Consider the following 21,276-nt stretch of genomic DNA (forward strand, 5'->3'; position numbering starts at 1 on the left):
ACGAGTCATGAGGGCTTCTCGTATAGTTGCCGTGCAATTATTTGCCGACACGGATGATTTCCGCGAATTTTTCAATAATTCTCGATGCTTTGTATTTGGCAAAAGAATTGGAGACTTTTGAATCTTCGTTATCTGTCTTCGTCATTCGTCTTCAGAATAAAATTCGTCTCCCGTGCGCAGCTATTGGCGCTGATGACATCGTGATGCCGTCGTCATCGTTGTCGTCATCGTTATCGTTGCCAGTGCCGACTCAGAGGCCAGCAATGCGGTTCTCCGGCAGTCGCTGCACCCCGGCGATCGAAATCGAAAGAAATATTCCCGCCGTTTCTTGGAGCTCCGGTCTTCGTACCTTATATACATGTGCACGTACGTGCATAAGCCGCGGCGCGGTGCGTCTATCCGCGCACGTATCGGCGGATAGGAGGATGCGGCGCGCTACGGGAGTCGTCGCCGGGTTTCGCCAAAGCAACGACAATGATCGCAACATGGAAGGCAACCGGTTGCACGCCGTAAAAAGTACGACGAGGGACGCGGAACACCGAAGAAGAGTTAGTTTAATGCGCGCCAGAAAACCGACGCGACGCAACGCGGCGCATCTTCTTTCGGCGTCGGGTAGGACCGGTCGTATCCTCGTCTGGCGTCGCGACAACCTCACCTCGCGCACGGGGGGTAAATCCCGAACGCCGACGAGGAGGGGTTGCTACAGGTTCCGCCATTCCTGCTATTCCCGTAGATTCTCCTCTCTTGAGTCTTGTAGCTTTTATATACAGTTCTACAAATTCTTATTCAAATTTGACAATATTTTCAAATTTCTTCTTATCGCGGGTATGAGAAAAATGGAAACTTTCCGAGATAATTATTCTAGAAATTGAATCGACTGCAGCCTCGATCACCTCCCCCCCGACTTAATCGACGCGGCGATTAGCAATCGAGCGTGACGTGGTCATGAGAATAATCCGTGGCTGCCGGTTTCGATCGCGTTTCGCGGCGAGGACGAAGGAATACGTAGAGGCCGGTGGTTTGTAAAACCATACGTATACGATAACACCGAGGTATTTACGAGCGAGCCGAGAGCACGAGCAGTCGGCAGGTGCTCTCGTGGCAAAAGGTGGTTGGTGTCTCGAGACAGCCTTGAAGGGAGAGAGAAGGCGGGAGCGAGAGGGGAGAGTGCATGGGTCGTTGCTTTCGGCATGCGATGAGAAACAAAATTAGTCGCACCTTCGAGCGAATTCATCGTCCGGTAGACCTCGGCCGATACACAACGGCGCGGGCGCCGAGGCCTCGTCTCGCTCCAGAGGAGAGGTGGAGAGGAGCTTCTCTCTCTTCTTATCGGATTACGCGATCGCGTCGAAACAACAAAACGTTCACCGCGCACGGTGCGCTTTAACGAGTCGTCGGTTCGATACGTGGAAAACAATGATTCGCGCGAGTATTCGTGGATCGCTCGCGGGCGTCCGCCGTCTCCCGTCTGTCCTCGAGAATGGAGGACACGGGCCGATCGGTGTGGGGCCCCCCGACTAAAAATCGAGCAATCGAGCCGGGAGAGGCTCGGTCGGAGAGAGGACGAAGGGTCGTCGGCAGAGAACAATGGATCACGTTTGCGCGTCGGTTCAAGGTCCGCGCGAACGCGCGCTCGTGTCCACGTCCATGTTCACGTTCACGTCTAGATCGGTTTAGAGAGACGAAATCCTCTTTTCACTCTTACTTAACGAAACAGCTAGTCGGGCAGGTGGCCGGTCCGGCCGGCCCGCTCGTGATTCGCGAATTAAGAGGGGCCACCAGGTACATCGAACTGGCCGAACGTTCGCTCGACCTTGTCCACGCTGGCAGGAATTAGGAAATCGTTGAGCCGCGTGTTGTGGCGAGCTCATTATCCGATAAATAATTATCGATTACCCTGGATAATAGAAATTAAATAATTCAATTCTCGTGTAGCGATCGTTGTTCGTCAACTGCAGTAAACAAGATAATATAATTACGACATACGGGAAAGATGGAATTTTATAATCTATCAGATGTAATACCAAAAAAAGTTTCCCAGAAATTCTGCCTTCTTATTCCTAAACAGAATTGTAAAGTTAATCGCGAAGAGTCCAACAGCTACTCTCGCACGTAGGTAGGTAACGCTGTAGTCATCCGCCATCGAGGTTCAAGGACGACGAAGGATCGAGAAAACTCCAAGCGCGACAGATCGTAAGATTCTCGTCCCTCGGCGAAAAACTCAATTAGATAAGTCGCGGGAGGGACGGACGTGCGCGGATTCCCTTCATTGAGTACTCTCGCGGGATATGATGCGATATCTAATTTATACAGCGGGATGAACCGCCGCGGTGATTCGAGCGTGCGATTTGCGAATACGTAAAAAAAAGGCATTACGCTGTAAACGTCTTTTCGCTTACGTTTATCTCGCCGCTAAAACGGAGAGATAATCGCGCGGGAAGGTGTTGGCGTTGTTGCTCGTGCGCGGAGCCTGTGACGACCACGGGAGAGGAGAAGAGAGCGTTATACGATCCACCTTTAGGTCGGTGCACTTTGACCCGTTCGACAGCCGCGAGGAAAATCGTACATCGCGCTGCGGACGACATTTATTTCGCCGCGGGGAGGGCTTACGCTCTAATTCTGTACGTTAGAAAGCAGCGGTCGATTAATATCCCATTTAGCGATCCGCGACAAATCTGCAGAATCGACTGGAAAATGGGACGGGGAAATCGATTCGCGATCCCTCTCGCTCGTGCATGCACGTATGAATAGTTGACAGCCCGACGTAACGACAGGGACCCGCCTAATATCACATCGAGCCCTGCTGGGAGTTTACACCCTCGTCAGCATTGCGGCAGATCGAAGGGAGGCGAGGACGGCCTCGCAGTCCCTGGTCGGCGGGGTTCGTCCCTCTGGAAAATCGCTGAAGAAAAGCGCGCGCGTCCCCGGACCGACGGCGTTTCCATAGGGAAACTTCGCGAAGGCTCGACGTGGACGAGCGCGGACACACGGACGGAGGGGGTTGCGTGGAGCACAATCGGGGACGGGAGAGTGCACGCATCCGTAGCACCGAAGGAACCGAGGAACGACGACGGCGTTCGCGCGCGCTCGTCGTTCGCTCACTCGCTCGCTCCAGCTCGCTTACATTACGTTGCGCTGCGGTGCTGCTCTGTCGCGCCGGTAGGTGCGCTAGCGCCGATGCGCCGCACGCGATGGTGGGGAGGGGTGGCGTGCCCACGTGACGCGGCCGGCCAATCGGGCGCGCGCATAGCCGGCGTCCGGCACATGGCGCCGGCTTCGACACCCGCAGTCGCAGTTCGTCGCAGTCAGTCGCAGTGGTAACTCGAGCGAGAGGGTAGTTGCGCCTGCCTTCGTAAGGAAAGATCGCGGTTGAAGAGAGGCGAGCGAGAGAGCGAGGGACGGACGGAGAGAGTGAGGCGAGGTCGAGAGAGAGAGAGAGAAAGATAGAGGCCCGCGAGCGAGAAAAGGGAAAAGAAGGGAGTGGAAAGAGGAGAGAGAGAGAGAGAGAGAGAGAAAGAGAGAGAGAGGAAGAGCGAGCGCGCGCCCCTTGCCTCCGCTTTACAGTGTTTCAGTCCGCGCGCGCGACGATCCGGCTCTCGGACGCTTCGAGTCAGTCGGCCGGTGACGAGTCAGTCGAACAACGCGATACACGAACCGTAATACAGTCCGGTCGGTAATCGGAGGTAGACCGAGAGAACGAAGAGGAAGACGAAGAGGAGAAGAAGAATAAGGAACGAACGAACGAAAAGAAAGCATCGGTCGAATATACGCAACCGAATATACGAGTAACGAGAGAGAAAGAGAGAGAGACGAGCGAGAGACTGTGCGAGCACGCTCCTGACACACGAACCGCACGTTCTGCACGCGGCCGACAGCGGAGCACTGGGTAGCAGTGGGGAGACGAGGCAGATATCGAGAAGGCCATTTTCGTTTGCCGGTGTTTGCGCCAACGACAAACGGCGGCCGGTGTGGCACACGGCTACTACCGCTTCGCGATCGAGAGTCCGCCGTGAGAGGGGACCGGCGTGTTACACCCTGGCGGAAGAGCGGAAGAGGTAACGTCATCGTCATCGTCGAAATCGTGCCGACGGCGTCACATCCGCGCGGTGCATCGGCTTGTCTGCACGAACTTCCGTTTTTTACCTACGTACGTCGTAGTCGCCGTCGCAGCGTCGCGACGTATTCACGTTCGTCGTACCGGCGCGAGTTACCTCGATCTCAGGATCGCAGTGTTTTCGTCGTTATCGTCGTCGTCGTCGTCGTCAACGAGGAGGCGGACCGTCGATTCGTTCCGCGAGACATTCCGCTCGTTTGTTCGATAAAGGAGAGACGACGCGCACAGGAGCGGGAGAGGTCGACGACAGCGTAGTTACACGTTGCGAGCCTCCCCAGCATCGCGAACTCCGGTGCAACATCTCCGTCGAGCGCCATCGCTGTCACCGTCGTCGTCGCCGTCGCCGTCGTCGCCGTCGTTGTTTAACCTCCTGACCGGTGTCGCACCGGTGTCGCACGAGATTTCTACGAGAACCAAGCGGGATGCCGACGAGTTTGTTCAGCGAAATGGACCGCGTCGCGAACGGCGTTGCCGCCGGTACCTCCCTCGAGGATCAGCGCGCTCTTCAGCTCGCGTTCGAGCTGTCGATGCTCGGCCTGTCGGAGGGCTCGTCTGGATGTCCGGGCTCCGGTACCGGAAACGGCTCCACCAACGACCCCGATCCCCTGCAGAACACGCCGGCCGTCTTCGAGGAAGCGCGCTCTAAGAAGAGCCAGAACATGACTGAGTGCGTGCCGGTACCCAGCAGCGAACACGTGGCAGAAATCGTCGGCCGACAGGGTAAGTGCTGTTTTCGAGCTCCGCTCAGATTTCATCCTTTTCTCTCATATAATATCCTCTACCTTATCGCGCGTCTCGCTCCGCGCGGAGTAATCTTCTTGTAATCGCGCGCGCGGCTTTATTTATTAGCGACAAACTCGGCAAATTCGGCACTGCCGAACGATCGATTGTCGCGGAGCGACGCGTGCGACGAGAATCGAAACGCGGACGACAACGAAACGAGCGAGCGAGCGTTTGATGCGCGGGTGCGTATATAAAACGTCGGCTTTATCGCTCTCGCGATCGACATTCGCCGGATAAACGGCACCGGCAGCGAGGCAGGGAGCGAGGGTGTGAGGGGGGAGGGAAGGGGGAGGCGCGCCTCCGTCCCGTGTGTGCTCCGGGAGGCGACTCCGGGAGTCTGCGTCATTTTTCCGAAAGCGCGACTCGATGCCAAGTGGCGTCGTTTTCTCGTTTCCTTTTTACTCCTCTTTCTCTTTTTTTCTTTCTCTCTCGCACGCGCGCTCTTTTCTCTGTCTCCCTCGTTTACGCATTTACACGTCCCGGTTGGCGGAGTCGCGCGCGCGCCGGTATAGCGCCACTGACAGTTCATTGGCACGGCTGTAAACGCGAACGCACGCCGCGGGAAACTTGATACCGGGCGCGATGGAGCAATTAAAACAATTTACGTTCGAATTCTGCTTCGCGCGCGCGTGCGCGCGCGTACGTACGTATGTACGATGATGATCGGAGTGGGAGAGAGAGATAGAGAGAGCGAGAGCGAGAAGAGCCGGTCCCACCAAAACCTGTCGTAGGTCGCGGTCGTTTTACGGTTCCCTGCGTCTTTTTTCCTCTCGTGTCTCTCCTATCGGCGACGACGTGTCTCATCTTGGAAAAGTGTTTACGATATTATCGCGCGATACGACGCGATGCGATATATCGCGCTCGCGCGCGCTAGCGAGCGAGCGGGCGACTCATAAATAAAGACGCGTTATGTTCTGCATTGCATGACCGAGACCGATGACTCCGTCGGTCTCAACCTTGAAGACCGGTCACCGTTCTGAGAAACGGCTAATTCGCCTCGCCGCTTCTTTTATCCGTGCCGACGATAGTCCTCTCCGCTTTTTTGTTCCGCCACGTTGCTCCCCGAGAAAAATGCCCGAAATAGTTGCACTTTGTAGCGCCGGATGCGCATAATGACGTTATTAATCCTCGAATAGATGCGACTTGGGATAAACATGCGATCGTTTGTACGAGACATAGCCTTCGACGACTTAAACATCATCGTTCTCTCCGCTTGCGATTCCGCATGTGACTGCTGAATTTGTTAATAAAGCTTCTTCAAAACTTGGACGGGCTTATCGACGAGCCGTTCGTTGGAAACGTCATCTTAGCATCGCAACGTTTATCACACGTTGCTGCCTCATCGTATTTACACAATATAGTACACAATATAGTCGAGGTCAGAAGGTGTCGCGAGCCATTTACCGCGAAGTAGACGCAGCATTTCGCTAATGGGAACGTATATCCCCGCGTACGCTATCTCCAATTGCGAACGATAACAATCTCTCCCTCGCTCATTACGCCGATCGCGTTTTCAGCCGCGATCGGATTCATTGCCGAACGATCGCGATCGCGTCTCTTATGCCCAGTTCCATCAACGTTGTTTAATTTTTAACCGTAGTTTAAACTCTTTGTCTCTTTCTAAGGCAGGTAGTTAGAAAGAGACAAAGAGTGAGTTAAACTACGGTTAAAGTTAAGCAACGTTGGCGGAACCAGGCCTTAGAGGTGCTTAAAGATGCTCGTAGACAACGACGCACGTAGCCTTGCCATTTAAATCGTCGCGTCTGTCCTCAACCGATCGCCGCTGATGAATGATCACCGATATCGCGTAAGGGACGCGATTGATTCGCATGAAATCGAGGACGACCCGGCAAAGATCGTAGAATTTGCGCAATCAGTAATCGGATACGCGTTTCCTCTGAGCGGAATAAAAGCCAGGCAGGAAGCCGTACGGGTTCGTGGTCGTCGCGATGACCGCAGTCGCTAATGTTGATCGCGCGATATACAGCATTAGGCTGTCCCCGACACTCGGAACTTAAATGTCGAGCTCGCGGCTACTCGCGTTTGAAATTCCACACGACTCGCCCGGAGTCGCGCGCGTACGTGTCTCCGCTTCTGCCTTCCGCTCGGCGCAAGCGCGTGCTCCTCGATCGCTCGACAAATGTCAGGCCATCATGCGAGTAGACGCTTTCGTGGTTGTTCACCGCAACGTTCGGCCAGGTCCCTTCGCCCTTCGTCCTTTAATTCAACTCGCCCAAACTGCACTCTCGTCGCTTTTTGCGAACGCGACTTGCGAGCCGCGCTCCGCGCGGAAATGAAATGTCGCGCGCCTCTACGCGCGTCCGGTACTCGCCGATACTCATTGATCGGCCTCCGTGAATGAAACGGTGCCACCAAAGGCGTCGGCTTGAATCTCTGTTGGTTTTCGTGTTCCTTTTTTCTCGGCAGAGAGGAATCTGTGAAAATTGTAGAATTCGATCACTTGAGTGGCGCGGCCGCGATCCCGGAACGACCGGGATTGTTGTACGGGGGAGATTCGTGCGTGTCCGGGGCCCAGTTTCTCTATTACGTCGCGCATTGTGTCACGTAGATAGAGCTGAGATTTTTCGACCAGCCGCCGCCACCGCCCGCCTCGAAACCAGTTTGACATACCTGGCATGAATCATTAGCGTCGTAACGCCAGAGTTCTCTATCGTTGCTCACGTGGCCGAGTGGCCCCCGCCGATTCACTTTGTTCGTTCGTTAGTTTATTCGTTCGTTTATTCGCTCGTGCGTGCGTTTGTCCGCGGTCGTTGCGGGAGATCGCGATTTTCTGCGTAATCGTGTCGATTCAATGATGACGTCTAATGAGTTTGATACGCCGTTCCATCATGAGGATGTGGCTATTTGTTGAGCATTTTCGCTCGTCGTGCCTCTCTTGGTCTCTCTTCCCGTTCCTCCCCTCCCCCGCCACCTTCGCCCGCCCGTCTCTTTCTCCTCACTCGTGGCATTATCTCTCTTTTTCTCGCTGCCTCTCTTTCTCCTTTTCTCTCTCTCTCTCTCTCCCTCGCAATTCGCCGTTGTTGTCGGTCCTCTTTCCCTCTCGCGCTCCCCTCCCCGCCCGCGCCGCCCGTCTATTATATACGCCTCTCTTTCCCGCTCGCGTGGCTCTCCTGGACCGGAAGTTGTAATGAGCGCCTCTGTCGCCAGACCCGTCGCATCGTGGCCAACGATGACGTTACTTTGGAAATATCACGGCCGGTTATCCAGGTCGTTAGCTTGTGCACCGCGTGACTTCGAGAGGGAACTCGACTCACGAGCGGAATAAAAATAAGAAAAAAGGAAGAAAAATATGTAATTGCAGCTTCCAAGAATTGTGAGAGCGCAAGTAGTGACCGTGCGCTATCCCGCCGTGGAACATTGTGCATGATTAAAAAATTCATCTTTTTTTTAAATTTTTTTTCGGACGCTACTTGTCTAGTTTTTCCAGAGTTGCAGTTTTTCGTTCAAGAGGAATTTGTAAATTTTCAGGATCTGTGCAGATTGTGCATTTAAAAGAGCTTCTGCAATTGTACTTTGTGCTTTTTCTCCCTTTTTTTTAGAAAATCAACGTTAAAGCACTAAGAGATTTAACGATGTTGAGACTTTTAAGTTTTTTTTTATTTGATTCGTTTGCTCGTCTATCTGATTGCATTTTCCTACTTCTCATGCTGATGCGATCTTGAGCTCACTTCAGTCGTTCTTTCGAGTTGTGTTCAAGAGACCATTTGAGAATCGTAAAACTGAGCGATAAAGATGTCGAAAAATGTGCGTGCGCGCGATATGCGGCGTGTACATAACGTTCCTTTCTCAAAGTCGTAGAAATCTCAGAGCTGTAGAAATTCAAACACCAGACGATGAAGAAAGATAGAGAAAGAGAGGGCAAGAAAGAGAGAGATATGATACCACGCGGTATTGTCCACGAGCGTGTGTGCCACGTGTCGTCTCGCGATCCTGTACCACGGTGGTCAAGATTTTTTCCAGAAACATGAGATTTGTGTCACCGATGAAATCGTGTTAATGGCACCTGCGTTGTCGTTAACGCATCCACGTGAAAAGCGGTGGAAGAATGAAACGATGATGTAGTGAGAAAGAGAGAAAGAAAAAAAAATAATCCTTCGTTTTTACGACTCCGGAAAGGCAAGGCAGCCTGTGTGACTCTATCTCTCTTGCGCTCGTACGATTTAAAATGCTGACGCGTGTCGATTACAATTCGTCGTAAAATATCTCATTGATAAATAAGATGCAAAAGCGTACGAGAGAAACACCGAGGATTTTTATATTGTTTTAGTTGCGCTGGTCACTCGAATTTTTCCACGTTACGTGATAACACTTTCGACCGAAGCAACGCTTCGATAAGATTTAATAATAATATTGAATACAAAAGCATTAGCTCTTTATTTCTCGGATCACCTGGCATTTGGTTAGCAAATGCTCGCCTATTTTTCTCTCTCTTTCTCTCTTTTCTTTCTTCATTTTCTGCCTTGTTTCTCAGTCTCTAGATATGGACGCTGACATAATGGTAGATCGCTAAGAGAAAAGAGTACTTTGTTATATTTTCCAGATAATCGCGCGACTAACGATCGCGAACGCAGCAGGGTTCGTTTGCTCTAATTGACGACGAGAGTCGGTGTACATGTGTCCGCGCGCGTGCTCGATTTCTTCAATAATTTATTTTTACACGATAGAAGCATTACATGAATGTACGAAGACTCGCGTTAATCGGAATTAACGCTTATGGTCTCTCGACACGGGACTTTTCGCAAGCCGCAAGACTGCGGATCGTCCGTGCACACGCGCGGAGAAACGCCATCCCGTGTATAACCCATAGATTGCCGAGGGCCATTTTCGAGTGACTTTTCGACCGCCGGCCGCAGAAACGATCGCAAAATGAAGCGCTTCCGGCCGCGAAAGCAGAAACCGTGTACGCGGGAGAAAGAGCCAAGTTTCGCACTGATACTTTGTTGCGCGATCCGATTGTCCGAAACCTGTCTCTCTTTCCTTCTTACTCTCTCTTGTACCTTTCCTTACGAGAACACGGCCATCCATCCGCCCGATGGTCCGTCCGTCCATCCGTCTGTCCGTCCATCCATTCTCTCGTCGCTTCTTTCCAGTTCAATTTGCGGGCGAAGATGTCGAAACTTCCCGCGCTTTCTCCGGCGAACCTTACGCTCGCACGCCGACCTGCTTCTCTTCTCATCGAGGATGATCTAAGAAGTCCTCGTTTGTGCAAGAATTCGCCCGGGTATCTCCACGATAGATTGTTTTTATTTCCACGAAGAAATCGGTGGTTGTGCCCGTTCCGAAAACGGAATCGAAAAGTAATTCCTTCTCACATGGGAACAGGACGAGATGGTACCGTGCTAGAAACGAAACTAGAATTTAGTTACACACCGCTTGGCCGCTTAATCGCGTTATTACAGTCGGATCTGCGGCGTGACAGAAAATCGCGTCGGGTTTTTCGAGAGCGGTTTTCGGGATGTGCATGCGCGGCCGATTTCGTGGCGTGGCGGCCTGAAATTCTTTTTTTCACCGTGGGCCCCGGCTCTTCTCCTCGTCTCGCACAAAAAGATCCGGCCGAACGCGCAGCGCCGCAGCGCGCATTTCGAGAATGGAAGTCCCTCGGAAGAAAAAACGAGAAATTGCTCGACGGAGCGATGGCCAGGCCAGGGTGGTGGTGTGTAGTGGTGATGGTGGTGCCGGTGCTGTCGGTGCCGGTGCTGATGGTGGTGGTGGTGGTGGTGGTGGTGGTGGTTGTTGATGCCTTTGTTGGTCTCCGAAGCAGCTGCCGACCCACACCGGGCCTTTCCGTTCTCATGCTCGAAACTCGATCGACACTCGACCCGCGGGAACAAGCGAGAAAGAGAGAGAGAGAGAGAGCGAGAGATTGAGAGACAGAAAGGAATACGACAGAGCGAAGAGGAAACGCCGGTCGCACGCGGTGATGAGAGAGATCGGGATTAAGATCGAGAGAGTAGACTGTAGTAATATATAATATGTAATATGTAATAAAAGAGAGAAGAATTCTCTCTCAAAAAAATGAAGAGAGAGGAAACCACCGGCTGCTGACGCAAATTGTTTGAGAGCCGCTGCGAGTCTCGTCGTTGGCCCCGTCTAGCAGATGTTTATGGCGCGTTGCCTGAAATGAACGGTTTTTCTCGTTTTCTATTTATTTTGTCTGCCATGTGCGCACGGACTACCCTCCGGATCCGCCGAGAGGAGGTCCTCTCCTCTGTCTGCCGAACTTCCCTCTGGGATCCTCGATAAGTTTTCTCCTCGTTAGCTGGCCGCGTGCGTGGAAACGTCCGGAAGTGTTCCTCGGGTGGCTTTGCTGACTTTTGTAAAGTGACTCGGAGTTCCTTCCCATGTATGATGGACAATGTCCATTGATCGTGGTGACCGGTACCACGCCGTATCTCGTACACCGTGTGTCGATAACAGCTATACAGTTGACGCGTCGCAACAAATTAACAAGAGCGGTTGCAGCGGATTCAGGAATCGCGATAAAAGAATTTTATTTATATTACGTTAATTATGCGCTGCCGTTGCGGATTTTTATTCGATTATGGTGCATCACCAGGCGCCGAATGTTACCATCGATAGGCTACGCGTGGCGGGCTATGAAATATATGTACGTTTGCCGGCATTCGTGTGCTCCTCGTGCATCTGCTTGAAAGTGAGTGCGCGGCGACCTTGAATTAAATTATGCTGCACGCGACTTTTATTACATTCCCATTCAAATGACATCCGCTAATACGGGCGTTAAACCGCGCCATAGGTCAGGTGGCCGCACGTGCATTAATCATGTCTAGCAGTTTGAAACGACAAAACCGGGGAGCGAGGAGTGGGAGGAGGTAGATTCCGATTTTTAATAACCGTGAATCTTCACGAGCGATTCGTTCTCAAGACGTTTCCGAAAATTTTCCAGTTTCTGATATTGCAGAGAGAGAGAGAGAAAAAGAGAGATTCACGCCTCCGACAAACGAGATGATGATGAAAAACGTACGCGGTTCCACTTGTCAGATAAGCGGCTGCAGCAACGGCTGATTAACGCTGATTAATGATCGACCAGTTTGCCAATCGCACACGTCGCGGTGTAATAACGTTCGCTCCGGCAATTTTCTTTCGTCGGCACCGATAATACATCCGGCGAAGAGACGGCCGAGGTAAGATAGAATTTCGGTCCGTACGCGCGAGATGCGCGAGTGGCTCGCAAACGGCTCGCAAACCTTCGTCGGAAATGGAAGGCGACGTCTTTGTTTGTTGCACGCTTGCAGGCAGTGCGGGACAGCAGTATTCGAGGATACACGAGGGATATCGAATATCCGAGAGCGACGAACACACGACCAGCCGGCCGGCTGGCCGCTCGCGTCGAGAGACTTCGCTTAAGAACCTTCCTCGCTTTTCTGCTCGCTGCCGCCTCGTCCTGCCTCCTTCTAGGACCTCCGCCGGTCTCCACTCCTTTGTCAGACCCCGATCCCGTCTGCGTTTCCTTTTCCTCTCTTTATCACACGGGACGTATAGTCTGCATCCAGGCGGCTGCTGCTGTTGTTTCATCTGCAAAGTCGCGCATTGGCTCCGCCGGAGATCTCTCGATCTCAGACGCTGCAAACGCGATTCTATGATTCCACGCAACAAAGTATTGTAATTCTGAACTATAAGAGCGCGGGAGGAGTGTCGCAAATCGCGGAGACTACGCATGACTCGAGCGTTCAAACGTCGATACATACTGAAAAAGCGTAGTTTTTACTCTCACGTGGCGCTTGATATTTTTAACGTAGGCGGCATTTGCATACAGATTTACTCGAGGCGGAAGTGCCAAGCGGCTATCCCGCAGTCATCGGCGAGTGACCGCCGATCGCGAATGCGGAATCGAGCCCGACGACTCCCTACGACCCGTCGAGATTTATGATTAGCGTAAAATCGAATAACTCGGCAGCGCGAGGCCTGCACCAAAGTTCACGGACTGCTCCTCCTTCCGCCGCGCCGTGCACCGCGGGAACGAGTTTCGATACAGTTCGTGTGTAAAAAAAATGTCATTCGAGCGTTAAGGAAGCTCTTTTCTTTTTCACAACGGTGCACATCCTCTCTGCGGCACGCACGAGTATCCGATTATTCCGAAGACCGCGCGTACCAAGAGGAAGTGGTTCGCACAACCCACCCACCTACACTCCCCCACTTCTCTCTGTCTCTCTCTCGTTCTCTCTTTCTCTTCTTTGTCACTCTCCTTCTCGTACGTGACACACACACGAGTTTACGATGAAGGCGTGAGTGTATTATGCACGGACGCGCGGGCGGTCGGTCGAGTCTCGCTCGCTCCATTTGGCCGATCCGCGTCCCGTGTACTCTACTCGCAACAATGCGCTCGACGTGGCACTTCCGTCCGAATGAGGAAAGCGTCGAGAGCCTCCGTGGAGCGCGCCTCGCTCTTCCGAGTCTCTGTTGAACGCTCAATAAGCTCGGATGAAATATCATCAGCTCTCCGCGGCGTTTTCCCTCACGTCGCGATTATCGTTCCACGGGATCGCGTTTCGCGGTTCTTCATTCAATCTTGGAGAGAAACGTACGATCGATCGTACAGTTTATCGACTCTGTCGTTATCTCCGGAGCTATTCTCGATCTTGAGCCCGCAAAACAGACATTGACGAGTGGCGAACGGGCGCGCGCGAAGACAGAGAGAGAAGGTCGCGGGACGCGCATTTTCGTGGCAAGCGGCGAATGGGATTTTTCCGAGGCTCAAGGAAGAACCTCGACCTCGTCGTCGCTCGATCTTTCTCCATCCCGGTGCGAGAATCGAGATCCGTGAATGTCGACCGAGCACGCTGTGCGAGAGCCTTCGTAGTACATCGAACTGTGACGTAGTCGCCGGTGCGTATCCTAGGTCAAGATTCAAGACTCTACTTTACTGCTGGCCGACCGCTTCTTTCTAGCCGTGGCTTGGCGGGCTTCATCCTTTCGCCGCTCGGCTCGGCTGTTTCCGCTCCGTGTATGCGTGCGCAGGCAACACGCGCGGCGTATCCGCTCGCGCGTCTGCGCCTGCAATGACGAGCGGGACTCTCGCGCGCGCACACGCTCTCATCGTCTCTCTTTCTCTCTCTCTCTTGTTCTCTCGTTCTCTCTGGGACAACATCTCTCTGTCTTCCTCGTCGTGGCTCGGGCGTCTTCCCACTCACAATCCAGTCGGTCCTTGTCGCACAGTCATCCGTTCACTCTCGATCTCAAGAGGAGGCCAATCGGCCTGGTCCCAAACTTCTTTTTTCGCTGACAAGCACGCGCGCTCGCCGTCCTAGTTTAATGAAATCGCGCGGCGACGTGAAATCGAATCCATCTTCGAAGGTCGGCGCGCTTTCGCGCGCCAAGTGCCACGCCGAAACTGACGTTTCGCGAGCCTATTCTCGTGACTCGTCAGTCGGGATTCACGGTTTTTCTTTAGCGTCAGCATTTTGTCGAACGTTGTATAAGCACGTGGCGGTTTACGAGACTCGAACGTGACGTGATTTCAATCAGTAAGAGCGACTAGGCGAAACAACGCATAGTACTGGACGCTTGGACGGGGTCAACCGGAAAAGGTCTTTTGTTCCCAAATAGCGCGAGAAAGCTGTCGTTGGCGCTCGCGTGTGTGGCACGTGCTGGCGAGGCGGTACGTGGCCACGTATACAGTTAGCCAGGCCTTTAAGGCTTTTGTCACCGTTACGCAATCGCAAAAGCCGCGGAAAGGGAAAGCGACGGCGGCCGGCGGCCGGCTCTAACGAGAGTCGCGCGGACCGATTTGAAAGAGAAAGAGAGAGAGAGAGAGAGAGAGAGAGAGAGAAACAGAAAGAGAGATGCGAGAGTGGCGTCGTGGAAGGTGACGAATCGCGGCACTGACCCACTTCCGCCCGGTTCGCGGCGACGTCTTCATTTTTTATCCGCTCCAAATAGGCAAGCCCTTTAATAGCGGCTTTGCACGAAGAAAAGCCGGACAGCGAGCTACTCTCTCGCGCGAGCAGGTACCGTTCGCGGCATGTGCGAGCGTTATGGTAACGTACAAATCGTGTTTGCACGGCGATTAATAAACGTTATCGTGAGCTTTGTCATTAATTTCCGCGCGTCCTCGATTGAAACCGTCCCGTGATGGAAACATCATCATACGCTGATGAGTTCGGTGATCGAAGAGAAAAAAAAGAAAAAAGAAAAAAAACGAAGAATGATGACGTCGCTCCGCTTTCATTGAATGGTCTTCCTCGCATTGTGTCGCGGCTTTTTTTTATCGTCACGTGGCCGAACAACGTGCGTCGTGTACTTCTTCATGCTACTAAACGATGCAGAAGCGCAACGATCGTATGATTCTTCCCCTGGCTTTTTTTCGCGTGCCCCGCCGACGACGACGACGCCGACGTCGACGTCGCACAACGTAACATACGCACATGCATACGTTACATGTGGGACGATAAACGCGAGTGTAAAGCCGAGCCTCGTGTTCCAATTATTCAGAGAGAAACTTTCGCTCTCGCGGTATATTATTGGGACATGTAACGCGATCGGTATTAAACCGCCTTTACGCACGACTTAACATTTTGTTCGCGGCGCCGATTCTTGAAAGATACGCTTCTTTCTTCGTACGCAGAAATCACTCTGGAGAAAAGAGAGAGGGACAGAGGATACACCGTAAATTCGAAAACGAGGTTCCGTTGATCGGATGTCGATCCTCGGACATGCGGACCTCGTTCGAAAATGCTAAACACTCCTAACAAACAACGCTCGCTTCGACGCTCGCCGGCGTCGTCGCTCATTAACGAGGCAGGGCACAGCGCGCGGGTCGGAAAAAAAGCGACCCCGATTCATCGCTAATTGTCAGCGAGGTGCTAACGATGTTAGAACGACACATCGCCCATTCACGGTTCCGCCATGTGCTCGTAACGCGCGTGTCGTTCTCGGCGAGTTTAGGTTCTCGCGCGTGTAGCTCGCGATAGGAGGAGAGGAGAGAGGAATTCAAATTTATTCAAATTCGCGGATTTTAATAGCTCGCTCGACGTCGCTCGACGGAACTGGAATGGATAACAGCGGGAATCGAGATTCGCGGAGTTGTTCGGTTCACGAACAGGTTGAACGACGTTACGTTCGAGATCGAACGTGGAAAAAGAAATTACATAAAAATCGCGCCGTAAAACCAAGTTGACGATCGCGTTGCGTAACGCGCGAAGCTATCGGCCACAATGCTGCACCGATTGGACTGAACTTTCCTCCCCGAAAAAGAACGCGATTATCGCAAACAACGGCGAGGCATTTCGCCTTTCCTCCTCTCGCTTCGGGCCAATTCTGAGATCGAATCAGCCGATGGAGAGATATTTACGTAAACGGTAATACCGCGGATCCTTGCGTTCTCCGTAATCTGAATGATATTTCAGCCGGGCGAGTCGATGAGCGTGCCAACCACCGGCGTCGGTGACCCCAAAAGCCCAATCGCTCCGAGGAATCGGGACGTGATATCGCGGTCGAAATTCACGATCTTTTTCGCGGGAACGAGGATCGATTCTCCCTCGTGAGGCGATTCACCGATAACACGGCCGATCGAAAGGCACGAGCGACGATCTTTGCGGGGGTGGAAATGATAACGGGGCGGCTTAATAGTTTGCGATTCTCCAGCGATTCTCGCGATGTACGAGCCTCGTAGACAACAAAGGAGAGCCCGGCCGTGTCGGAGGAGCGTCGTTCTCCGTGGGGGTTCTCAACCTCCTCGTCGCCGTGAGGAACGTGCGCGCGCGCGCGCGGTGATGCGGCGGATCGTGGTGAAACACGGCGGGTCCCGCCCGTGGACCCTCTCGCGCCTCTCTCATACCCGTTTCTCTTTGTCCGGCCTCTTTTGAAGAGCCGCCACGAAGGAGAGCAGCTCGCCTTGAGACAAAGCGCACGCACCTACCGACGCAGAAGCGCGTGTGTGCTGCTACCTTGCTACCCTGCTACCCTCTTCGTGCCCCGCCGTGCTGCCCCGTCTTGGGTGTCTTCTCTCCTCCGTTCCCTGCCCTTCGGTCACCTCTCCTCCCTCTCGTCTTTGCTTCGCTCTGTCGCCTCTCTCTTTCTCTCTCTTTCTTTCTCTCTATTATTATGCTTTTTATGATTTATTTGTGTCTGCATCGCGTCCGATTTTCGATTTTTTCTCTCTTTCCTCCCGCCTATCTTTCTTCTCCTTCTTTTACGACGGAGTCCCTCGGAGGAGTCGTCGGCCTCGCGCGCCGTGCCCTCCCGCACACACGAATCCGCAGGTGCACCGTGCCTCGTGCAAACTCCTCTTGTGGACGCGAGAGAGAAGAAAGAGGGACGAACGAACGAGCAAGCGAGAGGGATAACGCGCGGCGCGTTGCACCTGCACACGCGTGCCGATCTTTTGTCAACGTCATTCGCGGCCGAAAAGCGGCGCGCCACTTAATCGGCCGCGTTAAGAGACAAGGTGTTACGAACGCGCGTGCCGCCGCTTCCTTCTTTAGGACGATGGACGGGCAGACAGGTGCCCGATATAATTAAGCCGGACTACGCGTCCTGCGTTCCTCCACGGCGACATGCCTGAAACAATCTCATTCCGCCTCGACGCGTCCCGTGCCTCGCCGCATCTTCAGTGCCGGACAATCGCAACGAGACCGATGCAACTTGAACTTTTGTCGTCGACACGGAGATAACTATCCCGCCGGAGATATTTTACGTCTGTAACGCCGCACAGATTACACTCTCCCCCGAGATCCTATCTCGGTTCTAGGAACCGTTACGCGCAATCGTTTCCACGCTTCGAAAGAGAAAGCGATGAATAGAGCGGTTATATTCGTCCACCCCATCAGGTAGTTGGTCCGAGATGTGCGGGGTCCATCCCGGCATCTGGACCCGACGATTTTTGGTATTATTGCGCGGGACCGATCGCCCGTACATCCCGTCCGGTGTGTCCTTCCGGACCTGACCTCGTCTTCAGGGTCTGCCGGGACCCCGGCGTTATACCCGTCTTTCAGCGGGGTGCTAGAATATACCTGCGTTTCACGAGGCATCCCGCATACTCCTCGTGCGGAACACTTCACGTCGAACGAGATAATGGTCCGTGTCTAACAGCCGCGGCCGGCAAAAAGCACTTTGACGGAATTTTCTAGCCGATAGCGGCTCCCTTGCGTTCGCTTTGTTCGCTCTGTTGCGTCCGTAAAATTTTTCACGCGCTAACTTGATTCTTGTTGACAATCAGCTCCGACGTTTCCGTTGGGGTTGTATAATAAAATATATTGCATCGTTTTACTATTTTTTCTTTTGGCGAGAAATTGGAGCCCGGAGGGTGTAACCTTCGTTACGTAGTGAGGGGCACCGTATTTCTTCATGACACGCGGGCGGACGTGGGGTATCAGGGGGTGATAAAATCTCTCCGGTGGGTGAGGCGATGCGATACTCGGACTATGTTACTACCACTTCCTGCCGATGACTGCCGAGTAAGCTTAGAAAGTACGAGGGGGAGAGAAAAATTGGATGGCGTGTTTGCCATGACGGAGCCAATGCAGTATTGGCCATTAGGTGTGCTTAGAGACATAGAGTCCGGGCAGGACGAAGGAACGGAAGGTGCCCGAATCGTGCCTCGAATCCGAAAGTTCGCTGGGCTCGTGCCTCTTACCAGGTTGCTCCCCTGGTCGACTGACTGTTTCCGAGAAGCGTCGATTGATTTACAGGGAGCGCGTTTTGACTCGGGCCGCTCGGTCGCTTGACCCGCCACTTAATAACGTACAATCGGGGTCCAATCGGGGATCCTCGGGTCCTCGAAAATTAAGTTAAACATATAGATGCGAAAGGGAACCAGCGCTTTGCATCGGACAGCGACGCTTTAAACGAAAAGCGGTGTCTCTCGTGTGAAAAGACGGACTTCCCTGCGATAAACTCGGGAAGCATCTTTACATTGCGTAGCGCCATCCCTCTCGATCTTTGCATCTCCCGAACGAATCGCCAGGACCCAGAGAATCATCCGTGTTCTCATTTACTACTTCAACTGTCGTGGATGGCACGAAAAGGGCAGCATCGCGAGGCAAGGAAACAGGGACCAGACCTGACTCGAGCCGCGCGTCGTCTTATCTCACTCGAACAATCCTACTATCAGAAGTCTCCCGGTTCGCGTATCGCGTCCCGCGGTCAACACGCTTGATATCGCTCATCTCTTTCTCATGAGATCTCCCTACGATGCCGGTACTCTCGGCGCCGCGCTCGCCAGTTGAGCACCACTGGTGCGTCGAATCGTTGAACCACGGAGTGGTTCAGTGGCTCCAAGGCCGGCGGAAACCACGGGTGGGATGTGCGGGGCAGAACGGCCCTTCTTCGACTGGAATCGTTTCTCTCTCCCGTGCGGCGCGCGAGCGCTCCTTCCTGCGCGCCGACCTCTGCTTCTTCGTGTAGCCTTCGTGGTCTCGTGAAGGAGTTTGCAGCAGAAGAATAAGAAGACGAAGACGACGAACGGCGACGAAGATGAGGAGGCGCAGGGAGGACGAGGAGGAAGACGGAGAACACGGATTGGCTCTCGTGGGCGACAAAAATGCACCGCGCGCGCTGCGCTCCGTCGTCGCCTCGTCCCGACGCCCGGCGTCGATGCGTGTCTCGTTCTTTCGCGGATCTCCCGCGGCCACCCCCCTCCCGACGTCGCTCTCTCGCGCGATTCCGTCAGTTGAAAGTGCAACGCGCCCTCGCGCGAGTCTACGACCTTTTCACCTTGCGATCACACTCGCGTCGATAGCGGAAACCCGATAATCAGAAAGCACTGTTTAATTGATCATTTAATTGTCCGAATGGTATTTAACGATGAGAGCGTGATCACGGGAGAGATAATTGTTCAAACATTGCACACTGTAATCGAGCACATTTGATTAGCATTGAACGTCGCCCACGTACACCGCTGACATTTTGTTTTCAGTGTCAAAGGCGCATCTCGATTACCAACTGGAAACGCATTCATTACGGACGCGTAATGGACGCGGATGGAGTTGTCGGTGTAAGGAATCCTGTCGGAGCGATTACGCTCCGGCTAGACATAACGAGCCGAGCGTGATTTGCGCCTCGCGCTGCTGCGATATTGATGCGAGTCGCTCGAAAGTTGCATGCCGCGATCGTTACACTGTGCTCATTTGCACGCAGCCGCGTTCCTCGGTGCAACCGTACGAGAAACCGATACGAGCGAGCGAGCAAGCAAGCGCGCACACGTGATCGTGTCGGCCGGGTCCAGTCCGTTTAGCTCTCCCGCCAGCGTCTCCACCCCTCGGGCCGCTCCGGACCCATTTTAGGAATGAAATTTGCGAGATTACCGAGAGCCCACCTCGCCCCATGCGACTGCACCAGTTTCGACGAGCAGAAATTCACGGAATCCCGAAGACGACGCGCGGCACGGTACGCCGATCGTAACTTCTCGCAGGAATCCCGAGACTGATAAGGACATCGCCGGATCTCGTCTGTTCATCTCGATGTCTTTTGGACAGAACATCCGCGCGGAAACTTCGCCTTCGGAATATCTTCGCTGTGAAAGGAACGGTTTAACATTGTCCTCTCGGTCTCTTCGTAGAAGAGCAGCTGCAAAGCACGTTAGGATTTCATGTTTCGGTGCATATCGCTGATTAATTTTCAACTACGTTACATCTCTTGATATCAATCGTGCCGAGATGGTAGCGATCCGCGCGCGCATGTGCGGCGGTTGACGGGTCGAAAGCGGTTTGATTCGAGTTGAAAGCGATTGCGAACGTTAGGCATGCAATTAGAAATCGTTGCGTTGGCCAACGCGTCTTATTACTGAACACCTTCAACAACTCAAGTATTGCGCAACACCCGTGGCACGGCGACGAATGCGACACGTAGAGCTAACGCGTGTGTGCGTGGATGATCGGTGAAATCAAATCTGAATTTTTCGTCCTCCCGGTCTCCGCTACTCGATGATTCGCCGCGTAAAAGTTCTAATTAAATTAAAGGCCGAAAAGTTTTGTTGCAACTCCAACCGAGTCGCAGCATCCGAGAGATTTACGAGCGGATCGTGTCGTCCGTCATGACGAATTCTGCGGGAGGTAGTCGGTTATATTCTTTTTCGAGCGTTCTCTCTCTCCACTTGATCCATCGCTCGAGGCTCCAGGAGGCCGTCGCCCGCTTCGCCGGCGAGCGCGTTCTCGCTGGAGGTCGGCGCGGAAAATTCACGAGAACGCGTAGATCGTTGGCTGCAAGTGCTCGTCGGTTGATCGCTCGTTCGAACGATCGATCGGTCATATTTCATGCGCACCGCAGATCAATCCAGGCTCCGGATCCAACAGCGAGAGACTACGACGCAACCGTTACGTTTACGCTCGAACCGGCTCCGCGTTCCGCGTCGTGCGATTTCCTGTTTATCTCGCGATTGTGATACTCATGCGCGCGATGATCGC

General features: G+C 53.4%; 1 protein-coding gene across 1 annotated transcript in view; it reads left to right on the top strand.

Moving 5' to 3' along the window:
• The first annotated feature begins 3,264 nt into the window (after nt 1–3,264).
• The window catches only part of LOC105274484 (RNA-binding protein MEX3B), a 56,459-nt gene continuing 38,447 nt past the window's right edge, over nt 3,265–21,276 (top strand). Inside the window, exon 1 of the mRNA XM_011330654.3 lies at nt 3,265–4,834. Within this exon, the coding sequence (XP_011328956.1) occupies nt 4,537–4,834 (298 nt within the window). The 5' untranslated portion in view covers nt 3,265–4,536. The remainder of the gene's footprint in view (nt 4,835–21,276) is intronic.

Source organism: Ooceraea biroi, chromosome 11 (genome assembly GCF_003672135.1).
Source record: "Ooceraea biroi isolate clonal line C1 chromosome 11, Obir_v5.4, whole genome shotgun sequence".
Taxonomy (NCBI): Eukaryota; Metazoa; Arthropoda; class Insecta; order Hymenoptera; family Formicidae; genus Ooceraea; species Ooceraea biroi.